Here is a 16,245-nt window from a genome sequence, read left to right on the forward strand (position 1 = left end):
GGGTCTTGTTACTGGTGATATATATTACGGATGTTGTGTTGTTATCATGTATATCTTTGAATGTCAGAATATGAGGATCAGTAGCGTATAGTAGTTGTGAGCTGTATTGGTTTGAGAATCGTTGATATCGCATCTTCATTGAATCTCGATGGGATTTATACCTCTTTATGAGTACATAAACAACGATGACTTGCACTTATTTCCCAAAAGTGGAGAAGGAGACGAACGTCAAAGGACGTTTATCTATAAGTATAAAGGACGATCTCGTTAAGACAGGTTTGGTAGTCAGTATAACCCTATCGTATCGACTCAATTATCCTATACTTTGAATGGCAATTTGTGAGCTCTTCCCATCCCATATCATGTATAACGACATCGAAAGGAAGACGCAGAACGACTATCTACGATTCACCGTATGGTGATTCTTGTATGTATGTGATTGATTATAAATCCATGATTTGTAGTCGAGCTGCGCCCGGCTATTCAATCCCCGTTCGAGATTGGATAGATACCATATGCAGTATCTGTCGTGTTCAGATGCAGATGAGAGCGGGTCCAAGTTTGATAGTCGATATTTGTCATCTTGTCCCGAATGTGGGAAGTACAGTATCAGACTGATGCTGGGCCGAGGTTTAGGTTTTATTTTCGCGCTAAAAAGGTGAAAAAGCGGACACCGAGGTCATCGACTTATAAGCGGAGTGAAAACACCAATTAATTGAGATCTCAAGACGATCTCGGTTCCGAGGTTGATTTTTCTCCATGTACCAACAACATGACCATGCCATACCGTATGCATGGGTGATTCGATAGTATGCCATATGGTATCTATCTTCGATCCTCTTTCTCACTGTTGCATCTATTTCATTGCATGGAAGACTGAAACTGATTACCTCTTTCGACCTTTTGGCAGGTTGAACGATCCCCGACGGTCAGACGGACATTCCGGCGGTTGAATCGTCACACAGTTTCAAGATTTTGCACTCGAGAGTATCAAACAATTACATCTGCGCTCGGCACAGCTTCAACCCTTCAATCTCAGCATTCACCTACCACTATAACATTCAGTACGACTATACACCAGAACGGATACTGTCTTTATCTATCTCATCACGACCATTTATAACAGAACACTACAGAGGAAACCCGGCAATGCCCACACTTACGCCGTCCGCTGGCTCAAGCCGTCGGACGAGCGGAGAAGAACCCAGGCAACCTCAGCCTGCGGCAGGAACTCCTCGGACGGGTGGTGGGACTCCTGCAAAGAAGTCTTCAACGGGTAGTACACCTCAGTCTCAGAAACAGAAGGAGCTAGCAGAGGCAGAAGCCAAGAGGAGGAAAGTACAGGTGAGTCAGCATCGGTTTCCACATACTTTGGGCTAATTGCTGATCTACCGTGGCAACAGAGGGCATGCGATGCTTGTAGAAGGTAAGTTGAATCTCTTTTGACATCCGCTGATATAGCCATAGGAAGAAAATCAAGTGCGATGGACCTATGAACAGCTTGAGTGAAAACAGTAAGTCGACTATTTGTGCACTGATGTGAGCTAATGCGATGGTGTAGAATGTACACATTGTGAAGAGTATGGTTTAGATTGTACCTACGTCGAAGCTGCCAAGCGTCGAGGACCACCGAAAGGGTGAGTTACTCTCATCTGGGTACTGAGCTAAACTTTCTTTTAGCTACATTGAGACGTTAGAACAACGCTGTAACCGTCTGGAAAGGATTTTAAATCAGGTAAGCATGACCTGTCCGGAAGTTCTTTCAATGGTCTTCTGATGTCTCTTTCCTATGTCACAGCTTCATCCATCTATTGATCTCGATCAATATGTCGGTCCACCACTCGACCGTGAAGAGTTTGATCTCCCTTCTTATCAAGAAACTCTGCGTTCCCTACATATCCCTCCTTTCCCATCGCTCAAACCATTCCCCGTTAGTCATCGGTCATCAGCCGAGTCATCTCTCTCACCCTCTGCTGCGGGTTCCGCTTCGCCTGCAAGCAACATACTCGGACCTTCACCATGGCGAGCCTATGAGAAGGATCCGGCACGAGCCCCAGAGAACGATGACGCAGAGGAAGAAGCGGAGCTACAATCAGAAATTGCAAAGGGAATGAGCAAGCTCAACGTCAGGGATACCATCTGGCGATACCACGGCAAAGCCTCTGGAGCGCATTTGATGCGAACTTTCCATGAACTCAAATACACTCGACAGGATAACGAGAAGAGAGATTTCTTGGAGGAAGTGAACAAGCATAAACGACATCAGTATTGGCAATTACCAGAATGGGAATTAGTCATTGCCAACGAAGGGATTCGCTCGTTAGACCTTTCACTATGGCCTGAAGAAGGGTTTGATAATCAACTCATTGATGCTTATTTCGATCATCTCAACATTCACCTTCCACTGCTCAACCGGATTCTTTTCCAAAGGCAGTACGACTCTGGACTATGGCGGACTAACACTTCTTTCGCTAAAGTCTGCTTGATGATATTCGCCAACGGATCAAGATTCGTCGATGACGAGCGAGTTTATTGGCCTGTCAATCTCGCTCTCACTGAAGAAGGAAAAGAAAGGTTGCAGTCTGATCAAGATGGAAGTCGACGATATTCTGCTGGATGGAAATATCTTCACGCCCTCCTCCGCATGGGAAGATCCATCATGCAAGGACCAAACCTCTACGAATTCCAACAACAGGTCCTACTCTGTAACTTCCTTTCAGGAAGTGCTGTTCCCCATCTCATGTGGATTCTATCCGGAGTGGGTCTTCGATCGGCCCAGGAAATCGGTATTCATGTCAGGTCTACTCTCATCCACGTCGACCCAGTCGAAAGAGCACTGTACAACCGGGCATTCTGGTGTCTGTACCATATAGATCGTGTCAACTGCGCCGGTGTTGGTCGATCGGTTGCTTTACAAGATACCGACTTCGACGCTGATTACCCTATCGACGTGGATGACGAGTACTGGGAAACTGGAGATCAAGAGACAGACTTCAAACAGCCTGAAGGTGCTGGTATCTCCTCTGTCGCCGCTTTCATACAGACTCTCAAACTCGATCACATCATTGGTGCCACTCTACGAACCATTTACGCCATCAACAAACTCCCTGAACATCGGGCGGACGTGGCTGCGCAGAGTGCCGTAGTCATGGAACTTGACTCTGCTCTGAACTCTTGGGCCGATAATGTGCCTGACGAACTACGGTGGGATCCTACCAGATCCGATTATTCTCTCTTCCAGCAATCCGCTCTGTTATACGTCCACTACTACTACATCCAGATCCTCATCCATCGACCCTTCATCCCTACACCACGAAACCGAAAAACTGGTCAAGTCTTCCTTCCGTCCCTTGCGATATGCGCCAATGCCGCTCGATCGATATGCAACATTGTCGACTCGGCTCTCAGGAGAGGGAGACAGGAAGGTGCCTTGCCTGGTCGAGCACTCAACGTAGGATTTATGTTACCCAGTTGGGTGGCTGCAATCGTCCTGCTCATCAACATCTATTCCGGAAGACAATCACCCGCGGAAAGACAAAGAGCAATTACCGACATCAAGCGATGTATCGCTGCGTCCAAGGAGATGGAGACGGTGTGGAGACAAGCGGGAAAGATGACGGACATGTTAACAGAGCTTGCGTCAGAGCATGATATGCCTATCGCTGTGGTTACTCCCAAAGAGAAGAAAAGATCTCACTCAGGAGACGAAGTTGATTCACCGGTACCTATGGAAAGTCCACCTTGTCAGAATCAAACCTGCCCGCCAACATCAACATCAAGCAAGGCGAAGCAGTATGGTAACTTTGGACCCAACTTTGATGATCCTAGATTATTATCCGCTACCACACCTCAGATCCAACATCCTGCTGACAAGATTCCTACTCCTGACATAATATATGGCTCTTCGTCATATCTGTTCGAAGGGAATTCCGGTTCTGGTGCTACTTCGATTGCATATCCTTCACCTACCCATACATCCTCTTCGAACACCGTCAATAGCATTTTCTCAGAACCAGGAACCACAACCGATATCCAGCCGGCCCAGTCTCAAAACCAAAACCAATTCACGACATTCATGGGAGGTAATCTACCGACTACAAATTCTAATGTCAACAATGAAATGTATGGTCAACCTCAAGCGTCGATACCTTCATTTACCACTCAGATATTCGGAGATGCTCAACCGAACGATCTACTGGGTATAAACGAGAATTCTTTCGAAAATTCCTTATTTGATCTGGGATCATCGGTATTTGACGCGACGGGTCAAATGGAGGAAAATGATATTTGGACTCAATTGTTCTCTGATTATACGTGAGTCGATGTCAGAACGTGTGATATAAAATGTATCAGTGATTGAACGACGCTGACATGATAACTATTGAATTTGGTATTTGACAGGGGACAAAATTTCGATGGGAATGGGAATTGGAATTGGACAGTACCTGGAACGGGAACGGGAACGGGGATATTGAATAACCACAATGCGAATTCGAATACAGCTACAAATATAAACACAAATACAAATAGCAACAACAATACTACTCAACCGCAGACTCAGACTCAATTCCGACCACAGCAACAGCAACAGCAACAGCAACAGCAACAGCAACAGCAACATCAACAACATCAGCCACAACAACAGCCACAAGGTTGGTAAGACACGCACATATATATATTTATACACCGTATATCTAAAGTTATAATATATAAATGCATTCTACATGATACAGTCTACACATGCACGCGAAGATACGGTCGGATGAGATAATCATGCGTTAGTGTTTGTATCATTCATTATTTATGCATTATAATGAGAGTATACAGTAGTACAAAGCATCTATTCCTATGTAATACATACAGTATACTTGGCATGGGGTATATAACTTCAAGTTTATCTAGGCAATTCTCTCGCCGTGTCGCTCCTTTCCACAGGCGTCAACTCGTCATCATAATCGTTTCGATCTTCGTTATCTTCCAAAAGACCCATGGCAAGTTCTTCTTCCTCATGCGTTTTGGGATGTTCCTGTTCGTTGTCTACCAAGAAGGAAACAATGAGATTGATAATTGACATTAATACCATGAAGATCCACCAGGCTCTTCCGTTCATAAATCGAGTTTCCATCGAATAGGCGAATAACGCTGAGATTAATGATGGACCGATTACTCTTGCCATACACTATGATCATCAAGTCAAGCCAGGTCAATATTTACCTTGAAACAATTCGGATAGGATATATACTGAAGGATGGATAAACTCACTCCTACCGCTGTTCCTATCCCATTTATAGCTCCTAAAGCACTCTTATCAGGAGAAGCAGTATTAATCAAAACCATCAATAGACTACCGGTAAGGTTAATGACAGTCACGAATGATAGATATACATTGACGAATATCGATAAGGTCCATCCACCAGATCCACCAGGGGGTTTTGTTAGACGTAAAAGTGGTAATAATAACCAAACGAATATCCAACCTATAGTTAGGACTTTGTAACCCCCGGCAATCCCGAATAACCTCTTGATACGAGTTAACAAGACCAGTTGGACGACGATAGTTACGAGGCCATTAATGGCGAATGCGGTTCCGATGGATGAGGCTGACATTGCTAGACCACTATGGGATGACCATAAACAGTATTAGATCAATCGACGTGTACTGTGTCAATTAATTGATTCGATATTGAGGATATTGGTCACTCACTTATTTCGATCGAAGAAGAATAAAAGACAAGCTGCATTCCAAGCACCTTGTACGAAACTGTGAAATGGGATGATATCCCTCAAAATCATCAGTATTCAGACCTAGGATATCTCTCCAAGGAAAGGTTGAGAGAGAAGTGGACTAGGACTTACGCATTCAAAAAAGCAGTAGCAGCCATGACTCTAACTTTCTTGACCCCCATCAACTCCCAGAATCCCCACTCGTTCTTCCGTATAGGCGTAAACAACGGTTCAGGTCCATCATCTCCTCTGGGTAATTTCGATAATATATTCGCTGAAGTCGAAGATGAAGATGATTCTTCATCTCCTACTAGAGTTTCACTCTCGGATATCAAAGACGAACTCGATTGATACCTCTTATGTGATTTTCTATTATTGTTGAATGACATGGTTGATAATGATAAGAATGATAATGAGCCTTTCCCGTTATTGACCAAGGCTGGTAGTGACTCGTGATAGAATATCAGACAGAATAAGATACCTATCAAAGTCAAACCGGCCGTTACGAGACATGCTATTTAATTGAAAACAAATCATCAAAATTCGTCATTAATTCTGTGTCATGCAGACTGATATGTGAAATGTTAGAAGAAAGTAAAGTCGACATACGTAATAGGTATGGATAGGTTCTAAGTATCTCGAGGGAACCAAAGAGATTTGGAAATCTCTCGAAGGGATGTGACAAGGATCCACCGAGAGCATTACTAGTGGTTTCAATTTCGTTCGTTAGCAGTTCATTCATTTGACTTTGATGGAAGTGGAAATGGTGGTGCGATAGCTTCCTCTGGTATGACTCACCCTACGATCGCTCCGACAGTCCAAGTCAGACCGTACATCGCAAAAGCGTCGGTCGAATTGGTGGAATCGGTGATATCTCCAATAGCAGCTCTGATGACCTGTGATCCCAGAACGAGGAAGACGAGGCGAGTCAAATCTTGATGACTTTTGGCAGTGGATCTCGACGTTGACTCACAGCTACATTCCCATTTAGCGCTCCGCTCAAGCATCGAAAGGCGATCATCATCCAGAAAGAAGTTGCCAGTCCACTATCAGATCATATCGAATAAGGTCAACAGACAACACGCTAAAATCAATTAATGCTTCATTGGGTGGATGCCAATCGATAGTGTACTCACAATAACGATCCGGATACTACCACTCCTATCAACCCAAAGAGGATCACAGGCTTCCTTCCGATCTTGCTATAATCACCAATCTCATATAATCAGAATTGTATCAAACAGATCTAGGGGGGTTAGGTATCGAAATGATGCCAACTCACTCTGATAATTTCGCCCAGTGATATACTGTAAAGAATTGTACGAATGCAAATACCGATTCCTATTACATCACATTGTGGATGAGTCAAGAGCTCTTGTATATCAAATCATCAATTTACTCACAACTAATCCAGAATAAAAACCTATCCTATCTGGATTATCTGTCACTCCTAATTCCTCTACCATCTGGTTGACGAATGGGAAGATCACTGCAGCATAATCCCAAGTTAGTCAACTCCAATCCAATAGCTCTAGGCATGGAAACGTATAAAACTGACCTGTATACGCGACTGATATCATCAGGTGAATGAATTAGCTCATACCTCCCTTCTTCGCTATGGAAGAAGCTTACTTGGCTCAGCCAATCTTACACCCATCAATACAGCTATCTGAGCGAAAGGCAATGGCGTCTGACCTTTCGCTTTCATCCTTGAAGGTGAGATCGGACTGTTCATCCTCATTTTCCTAAATGTCCGATTATGAGTCGCCTGGATAGACAATGGTACAGGTGTAGTTGGAGTTGTGGTTCGTCGAGGATCTGTATTACCCCTTCTATGTAAAGGTCGACTCATTCGATCAATTTGTTGGGGTTACAACACAACGTCTCAACAGCGGCCTGGATTGATGAATCAATCAATTCAGCTATACGTCAATTGGTGTGTTGTATTGTGACAAGCTCACTTGATACTGTATCTATCGGTGACGCAATTCTATTCTTGACTTTTGATATCAATTAACTTGAATATCTCTGACGTCTTTTTCTTTATTCACGTCCGCAAGGTATCCTGTAGATCTCCGTTTGCCGTCTTCAAATTCAGTGGACTTGTCTGGAATTGGAAGTATACGAGATTATCACTTCACTCTCTGAGTCTGATCTTCAGTGACGACTCGAAATCGCATAACATAATCTTATCCTCCACACACACGCGATCCAAATAAATTGTTTTAAGCTTGCTGTTTTTACGATACTGTGTGCTCAGGTAGTGTAAAATGCCTCACCTCTTACACCTAACTTATCTTCTGCGGATCTCGCATCAGCTGGAATAGTTGGGGCTTCAGGGTTCTGGACTTGACGATTTGATGATACTTCGTGAGGAGTATTTTCAGTAGTCACTGGTAGTGTTCCTCCCCGTGAAGTGGGAGGGGGGTGGATCATCGGATTAGACCGACAATCCGGCGCTTCGGTGAACCGATATCCCGATATCATTACTGTCGTATTTACGAGAGGATACACCTCTACGTTGAACAAGTACATGTATCTGAAGAAGATGAATCAACTGCAACAGAAGAGGAAGAAGAAGACGGCGATTGGACAATCTTCAAATTACCTCCTGTTGCACCTCCCAGCGCAGTGACCGACCATGCTTGACGTCCACATTGAGCTATCGCTGCTTTTTTGAGCTTGCTCCAATCGACCCTCTGATCGACACAATCATCATCAGCTCTATCAATTGATATAGGTCGGAAAGCTTACTCACTACTGATATCGATAGCTGTTCCTCCATCTACAGCTGTCACAGTCACTGGAAACCGGAAATATCAGAATAAATCATACAACTTGACTGGTCAGACGATGGGAATAGTTCACTTACTGGTACAAGAACCACTTGAAGCCGTATCGGTTATATCGTCCACTCGTAAAAACTGAATGGCTCCTTGAATGCCACCGCCAAGTGACAACAAACTACATCAAAAGGATTCAGCATACAGTATTTCGATCTTCAGGCGAAAAAAAGAAGTGATATATTCACGCAACATTACAATCATGAGAATCTAAATTCCCACCTTCACATAAGGGTTGTACGACCAATTCGGCTCGGGCACTCAATGCCGTATCGTTGTGTTTGATCACGGCCCCCGATATGAGTGGGGCCAAGGCGAAAAGTGCTATCGAAGCTTTAGCAAACATGGCGGTGTAGCGTATATGGGAGAAGGAGGCGAGATTGATTAGAAGGATTATATGAATGAATGTAAGGGTAGCTACCGGAGCTGGAATAAGTGAAGGTGAGAAGAAGTCATTGAACAAGATGAGCTTCATATATCTTTGGGACAGAGTGCGAATCATCATCGCCAAGAGATGAAGACATACCGATATACCAAATTCGGCATCTGGTAGATGACGACCCGTCCTAGTACCCAGGTTACCTACAAAGGTTACTGTACCTTGCAATGGTATCCAGGTGAGTGATGATCACCATGTTTGGGAATCGAAACATTCTTTTCTTTCCCGAGCGAGTCATGGGTCGGGTCACTCCATGTTAACACAGATGGGAAAACCCCATGCAGTAGATGAACACCGAGTTGCGAGCCAGGTGTATCAACATGACTATGTGTCTCGTGGAATGTGTGTGTCGCACGGACCATCAGGTGGAGGTTGTCCACCACTGATGTATGTATGATTCACGGTCAGTATACATGAGATACACCTCAACTTGGATCTCTCTTTCTCTTCTCCATCCATCTTGATCAGCTTTACGATAAAACTTTAGACACCTTCTTGAGCACACATAGCTTGATTGACAGATCCTCGTGCGGCTTTACCATAACTCAATCTCAGACAATGGCTTCCCATTCCGCTGAGGTGAGTTGATCAACTCTCTACACTCGGGTCATATAAGGTGGCAAAATCCACCTCACCCTCACTATCGTCCCTTTTCCCTTGTCTCCATCTCCTTGTACTTTCTGACCACCGACCATCATGATGATTTTTCCATATAGGCCAGCGTTCCCTCACAGCGAGGCTCGGGCATTGACTTCAAGTCGACTCGAATTCAAGGGGAAAGTGTACTCACCCAGATCTCACGTCAGCGCCATCCACTTATTCAGTGAAAGCTGACCTGATCGACAGTCCAATCAACCTCGAACCTACGCAAGAGCTACCCCTGGTACTCAACCTTATACCGGATCATCCAACAAAAAACTTCATGGTCTTGATCCAAGCTCCGAAGAGATCGATTCTGTCATCGTTCATGACCTTCACTGGGTGAGTAAAGGAGGACCTTGGGCCATCATGGCTTTTGTATCAAATATGACTGATCGCTATTCTAGTGGACGAACGACCAGGATCTCGTTTCTCTTGCCGATCAAGTGGGATTCGTCGTTGGGAACAAGGATGTTCAATTTTTAGAACATAAAGTCAATGGAAAAAGTAAAGGGTGAGTAGTGTCATGTATAAAATCATCCCACTTCAACTGACATCAAATCATCCCCTTGGACCTGCAGACAAGCAGTGATCAATTGTCATACCAAGGAAAACGCAATGAAACTTCATGAGTTCTTCCAACACAAGTGAGTCCATGGTCGTGATCACCGTCACCGATAGCTAAACCTCTGAATTTAGCACTTTCCAAGGCAAGAAGCTGCCCTCCGCTTTATCCTCTTGTGCCTATGGTAACCCTCTCCATCCTGGCAATCAAGGCAAGTACCACCCATGAAATCTGCGCCTGCTGACCTACTAGCAGAGTTTCCCTCCGTTCGCCCCTTGAGTACCGCCATTCACAGTGCCGTTCGACAACCTACCAACGCACATGGTGGGGTCAACTTCAATCGAGTCCGACCCAACTCTCGAACTACGATTCACGCCAATCTCGGCGTTGGACATCCAAACCCACGAACCTTCAGTATGGGTAATTTCAATCCCGTTCCTATGCAACCAGGAAGCTCTGGAGAGATGGTACCAATTGGTGAGTCTGCCAAGACATTCACTGGGATGCATGCTGACAACACAATTCCAGACCCCGCTATCGCTTGGTCCTCTCAACAACAAGAGTACATCCCCTTCGGTTACAGTAAGTCTACGATGGGTAGAAGTCAACAATCAATGTTAACGATAATGGTGTTTGTATAGTTCCCATGAACCCTCCTTTCCAATATAACGGACAAGATTATATGATGGGCGGAGTGCTTCCAGCTGTCCAATAGATCGGAGAGATTCCGAATACCAGGGTAAGTCTGTGTGATAGGGCTTTTTGGTATTAGCTTGAAGATGACGTTTTTGAGACCAGTTTGGGCTGTGAAGATCTCTCTCCGACTATCACTCATCCCGTTTCAGACAAGGTTTCTTTCGCTCCAAGAATATTTTCATCCTGTATCAACGTAACAACAAGTATAGCATATCGTAGTATCCATCCTCGCATAAGTCCCATAGTCCCTAATCGACACGCTATCTCCACATAGGGTCGATCATGCATCTGTTTCATGTCCAATCATTGCCCCGCTCGATATAACCGGGGGTGCCCAGGGCATATTTATGCTAAATAATCAAACTATAAGCTCGTTTCGACCCTATCCATCACGTTTCATCACACATCTTCATCATCACCCCCCTTCATCTCGACAACACTGTTCTCCCACCCCCGGTTACTTGGATATGGATCTATAGATCATAACAATACCAATCCGCAGTCTTTGGACTATCAACCTTCCTTTGTTCTATCACCTCCTAAAGCTGCCAATCAGGCTTGATTGGACCCCCTTTCCAACCATTCTACTCTTACCAACCGCGGTGAATGGATCCTTTGATCATCTATAGTCTGTATGGATTGCCCCTTTAGAGCGAGACTGCGGATTGGTACGAAGGAGATGATTTTGATCCTTTGTTTTCTCATCGCTGTGTTATCCAACCATGTACTACCAAGCTACCCAGCGGTAAAGATGAAAAGGTATATTAATCCCCATCTTACTGACCTCGCCACTACTTTTTTCACTTCTTTCTCATATCTCATTTCAACGAATATAAAAAGAAGTCCTCAGTTCTTTCTGCTTTCTATTGCTTATTTATTGATATTCAGCTATCTATCGAAAGAAATCAAATCAACTAGTAGTTGACTTTTGTAAAGACAACCAACTTGATCAGATCCAGATTAAATCAAACCAATCTTTCACTTTCTACCTCACCCCCTCTAACGAAACAAGATGCGAGTCGAACGATCTTTGCTCCTCACTGCCCTGTTCGGTGCTCTCGCTACTTTCGTAGCTGCCCAAAACGAGAACGGATCCGAAGCTGAGGAAGGGTAAGTCGACCTATCATTTCCTTTGTCCTATATCTCCCTTACCAACATAGCTTCGCTGACCTACCTTGATTCTTATACAGTGCCCCTGAAGAATCCGGTGCTGCCGAGACTGGAGCTGCCGAATCTGGAGCTTCTTCCGCTGCTGCTGGTGCCTCTTCCGCCGCCGGTGATGCCGAGGGTGCCGCCTCATTAGCCATCGCAGGAGCCTCTTCAGCCGTCTCATCCGCCGCTGCCGGTGCTTCCTCCGCCGTCTCTGGTGCAGTCTCCGGTGCCTCTTCCGCCGCTGGTGCGGCCGCTACTGGAGCTTCCTCGGCTGCTGGGGGAGCCTCATCTGCCGCTGGGGGTGCCTCCTCTGCTGCCGGTGGTGCCGCTACCGCCGCCTCGTCCGCCGCCGGATCAGGTTCCAAAGCCGCCACTTCCTCTGCTGCTGCTACTTCCGGTGCTTCCAACTCATCAGCTTCTGGAAACGGCTCCGATTCAGGGGCTTCACCACTCGTCGGTATCGCTCACGGTTCCGAATGGCTCACTGGTGCTGCGGTCGTCGTCGGTGCCTTCGGCGCTGGTGTTGCTGCTCTCTTCTAATTTCCTTATTCCGACTCGAACTCGCGGACTCACATTTCAATATCAGCCTAGAGTAGTATATAGGATAGGATCGGAAGGTAGAAAGAAAATGGAAGAATAGGTCGGTCTGGATCAGATGAGATGAGAAGGAAGAGCAGTTAAGGAAATGATAATATACGGACAATTCATACCTTTAAGCTTAGTCCATCTTCATATCGATTCCAATCTACACTTTACAGTACATGCAATTTCCTTTCACTTAATTTATTCTCTCTTTAATCAGTTTAGTTGTTTCATGCTATGTGATCTATTTCAAATCTCCCCCATACTATACTCACTGCAGCATGCTGCAGCAGAAGCAGAAGGAGGAAAACGGGCTCAAACCGTCTGAACGAAGTCTTCGAACTATTCAGAGGCAGTAATATTTTTGCCCTCCTTTCGACGTGAGTATAATCTCCACAGTAATGAGCGATGCGAGTCCGATTCAGAACAGAACATTCATTGACTACATGATATATCTATGTATGATGACATGCCTCATCCATCTCAGAACATGTCAACATATCTCTTCGTACATGAGTACCTAAACATTATGGTGAATTAGCAGATACCGCGTATTATGAGTTTGATATATGGAAACTTACCATTCGAAATCGAAATTGTTTCCTTGATCACACCAGCAATTACCTCTTGTATGAGATTCGCCTTGTGGGCAGTGCTATAACAGAATAAGCATTAGTAGCAATGACAATCAATAGGTTTTGGCAATAGCAATAGGAATTCTGAGCAATCTGAGAAGGAAGGAGCAAAGCAGTACTCACTTGGAAAGGTTCATGTCTATAACCTATATCTTCAAACCAATGGATCTGTTCTTTCTTGGCGAACAACGCTACTCCAATGGAATGTACAGGTGCGTCACCCCATCTCTCGTAGTAAAATCCACCTTTCTTATCTAGATAATCGAAGAATTCCATATACGGTTTGGATCGCCAGAAGTTGAGGTCACCTATAGGAACCCTTAGATATCAGTATATGGTTCGGTCATAATCGCAGAGCAGGCGATACATACCGATCTCGAAGTTGGACCAGACTGTAATAGACAAAAGAACGAGTCAGTTGGAGGGTTTCTGACGGAAAGAAACATGATATGTTATGACCAACACTTACAGTGACATTTATTATACGTTTCACCACCATCATCACTTAGGAATTGCATCGCGTTGCCTTCGGGTAGGTAATCAGGATGTTCTTGGACGAACTCTGAGAAGCCAAGAGGACCATCAGTACAGTCCCATCTTTCAATACCTTTAGCGTATATGATCTCTTCTTTGACTCACCTTTCACAGCATCCCATAATGTTGGTATAGTTTCGATATATTCGTATAATGACAAAGTGAATCCGTATACTTTGTTTTCATCCTGCATAACGAGGAAAGGATCATAATCTGATATTGATTGAATCCAAATTTATGTCAATTGATCGCCTGGGTTCAAAAATTATAAGGAAGGCTACCACTCACTGAGATCACAGAAGAACTTGACGGAAGGTTCGATACGCCAATAATAATCGTAATCAGCCAAAAGAGGGTGTTGGTAGAAGAACTATGGCGGATCAGAGGGGACATGACCAGAATTAGTCGTTTCCATCGATCGATAGAGGAATGGATACCTTTGGATGAAAAGTACTCACTCCTGAATTGAATCTACACATATTCCTATATGGTACCGAATGGCCGTAAATTACTTTCTTCCTAATCATCTCTTCTCTCGCTTTTGTAGCTTTTTCCTCATCGATCCTGTGCACGAAGAGTCCTCATAAATTAGCATTGTGATTTCCAGGTTGTCATATACTCCGACTCACCATTCAGGTTGATGCCAATGGTCAGGTTCGATCTTCCCATAATGACATTTCGCTTTAGTGAGAGATTGGGTATACCGCTTGAATTCATCCGAGAAATCATCATCGTTCAGAAAGACATAGTCGTATTTGGCCCAGTGGTTGAAACGATCTTCCATTTGTCTCATGGAATCTAGGAATGGCCATAAATCGGAGTTTCGTGCTGGAAACAATACGTAGTCAGCTTTTCATTCATGATGAATGTCATGAATAGATGGTGAGTATACAAGTGAAGGAGATTCAGCCAATCCAACTCACCTAAAACGACAAAAACAGCATTGGCCTTCCTCCTGCCTTCCAATGCCTCATCATCCCTTAGATCATCTGCAGTGGGCAATCCCTCGCCAGCCCATTTGGGCACAGCAGAGTCAGGCGGTTGACCAGATCTCCACCCTCCTGAAGGTAAGAGATTGAATGGCGATGTCGTAGCTCGGTACGTTGGGTGAATGGACGCCAATAAGTGTAATAAAAACTATACATGACGGTTACAACAGTTAGCAAAGGGTAAAAAGAAGACAAGGCAAAATTGAATGATGTCCGAAACTCACGATAAATCCACCGGCTATACCGATGTATTTCCATCTAGGAATCATCATCTTGCCTAAGATATGAGTGAAAAGATTATTGCAATTTGGTATATAAAGTCGACGATTGAATTCTTATACTATGTTGAGGGGTGATGATATGTAAACATATAGTTGAATGAGTAATCCTTTGTCTTTGTCTTATTGACGAATTGCGCAAGTTGAGCCTGATGGGTTCCTTTGATTCAAGCAATACCAGTAAGATGCCTTTGCTACGCAGGATACTTCGATCCAGCTGAGATTGGTCGTTGGAATAGGTTATACTACAGTATGATTCGATAAAGGCGTTGTTCGACGGATCGACGTCTCTCTGAGCAGACCTATGTAAAGGGGTTATGAGAAAAACCAAGATGACTGCGGTTTTTCAAACGCTGCGATGTCGCTGAGGCAGGGCAACTGGATGCTCCGTTGATTATTTGATTGTTCTCCTGCTGATTGCACTGACCCCAAGTGCTTCCGTAACACGGTATTGGGTGATCTTTCGATGGTATGGATGTATACTAGACCGATAAACTCATTCGAGTAGACTGACTGATTTGCCAAGCTGCACTCGACGTTCGACACAGATGACAGATGACAGATGACAGATGACTGAGAATGATGGAGCCCCGAGGTAGAACACGTTATGTGGCATTCTCTTTGCTCCCTTGGGATAAAAGATGATAAATTCAACTAGGAGCCTTCATCTCCCATGCAACTCCAGCTCTCGTTCACATTTTGGAGCTTCACCTCTTTCTTGTCTTATGAACACGTCCGCGGAGAGACAAGATGACGATGTACGCCATACTCATACCCAACTGAAACAGAGAAGGCGAGAGGTTTGACGTGATTACCAGAGCCACAACAGTCTCTCACCGGCACTCGCCTGTCTACTATCTGGAGGACGTCATGCTGTTGCACTGCAGTGCTTTATCTTGGTACTAGACGATTCAGTGGTGAGACTGTCCCTGTATAGTGGTGAAGTCTCAACAGTGTCCAAGGTGGTATGGGTATGGGGTCCATATGGCCCAACGCACTACATGTATGGGTTGGGTGGATTTACGCGTTGATGCTGTCACGCGTGTAGTCAGATAAAGTTTAGGATGACCCGGCGGAAATCACTTCAGGGTCAGGTGCAAGTGGATGTGACATATCACACTAGGTCGCGACTGCTCTTTCGACATTTTTACTTTTACTTTTCTCCTTTG

General features: G+C 44.6%; 6 protein-coding genes across 6 annotated transcripts; 3 read left to right on the top strand and 3 right to left on the bottom strand.

The window, feature by feature from the left end:
- Nucleotides 1-1,149: 1,149 nt before the first annotated feature.
- Nucleotides 1,150-4,660, top strand: V865_008213 (uncharacterized protein; the record flags this gene model as incomplete). The annotated part of the gene is made up of 7 exons (XM_066231950.1): nt 1,150-1,344; nt 1,404-1,426; nt 1,501-1,514; nt 1,562-1,637; nt 1,681-1,735; nt 1,799-4,314; nt 4,402-4,660. The coding sequence occupies 7 exons, from the start codon at nt 1,150-1,152 to the stop codon at nt 4,658-4,660; spliced, it is 3,138 nt and encodes a 1,045-aa protein (XP_066088047.1).
- A 234-nt stretch (nt 4,661-4,894) lies between these two features.
- On the bottom strand, nt 4,895-7,576 carry V865_008214 (uncharacterized protein; the record flags this gene model as incomplete). Its single annotated transcript, XM_066231951.1, has 12 exons — nt 4,895-5,179; nt 5,263-5,617; nt 5,705-5,761; nt 5,857-6,238; nt 6,334-6,428; nt 6,523-6,620; nt 6,698-6,770; nt 6,861-6,926; nt 7,007-7,065; nt 7,128-7,213; nt 7,283-7,294; nt 7,357-7,576. 12 exons carry the CDS (start codon nt 7,574-7,576, stop codon nt 4,895-4,897), a joined length of 1,788 nt encoding a protein of 595 aa, XP_066088048.1.
- A 752-nt stretch (nt 7,577-8,328) lies between these two features.
- On the bottom strand, nt 8,329-8,913 carry V865_008215 (uncharacterized protein; the record flags this gene model as incomplete). Its single annotated transcript, XM_066231952.1, has 4 exons — nt 8,329-8,423; nt 8,483-8,527; nt 8,597-8,688; nt 8,756-8,913. The coding sequence occupies 4 exons, from the start codon at nt 8,911-8,913 to the stop codon at nt 8,329-8,331; spliced, it is 390 nt and encodes a 129-aa protein (XP_066088049.1).
- A 651-nt stretch (nt 8,914-9,564) lies between these two features.
- V865_008216 (uncharacterized protein) lies at nt 9,565-10,925 on the top strand (the record flags this gene model as incomplete). The annotated part of the gene is made up of 8 exons (XM_066231953.1): nt 9,565-9,585; nt 9,853-9,987; nt 10,053-10,159; nt 10,227-10,292; nt 10,345-10,421; nt 10,466-10,687; nt 10,739-10,792; nt 10,852-10,925. 8 exons carry the CDS (start codon nt 9,565-9,567, stop codon nt 10,923-10,925), a joined length of 756 nt encoding a protein of 251 aa, XP_066088050.1.
- Nucleotides 10,926-11,918: 993 nt separating this feature from the next.
- V865_008217 (uncharacterized protein) lies at nt 11,919-12,598 on the top strand (the record flags this gene model as incomplete). The annotated part of the gene is made up of 2 exons (XM_066231954.1): nt 11,919-12,016; nt 12,097-12,598. 2 exons carry the CDS (start codon nt 11,919-11,921, stop codon nt 12,596-12,598), a joined length of 600 nt encoding a protein of 199 aa, XP_066088051.1.
- A 525-nt stretch (nt 12,599-13,123) lies between these two features.
- Nucleotides 13,124-15,070, bottom strand: V865_008218 (uncharacterized protein; the record flags this gene model as incomplete). The annotated part of the gene is made up of 11 exons (XM_066231955.1): nt 13,124-13,160; nt 13,222-13,295; nt 13,399-13,583; nt 13,647-13,667; nt 13,745-13,837; nt 13,915-14,022; nt 14,098-14,179; nt 14,268-14,373; nt 14,439-14,637; nt 14,733-14,946; nt 15,023-15,070. 11 exons carry the CDS (start codon nt 15,068-15,070, stop codon nt 13,124-13,126), a joined length of 1,167 nt encoding a protein of 388 aa, XP_066088052.1.
- Nucleotides 15,071-16,245: the final 1,175 nt, after the last annotated feature.

The sequence above is a fragment of the Kwoniella europaea genome, chromosome 3, assembly GCF_036810445.1.
Source record: "Kwoniella europaea PYCC6329 chromosome 3, complete sequence".
Taxonomy (NCBI): domain Eukaryota; kingdom Fungi; phylum Basidiomycota; class Tremellomycetes; order Tremellales; family Cryptococcaceae; genus Kwoniella; species Kwoniella europaea.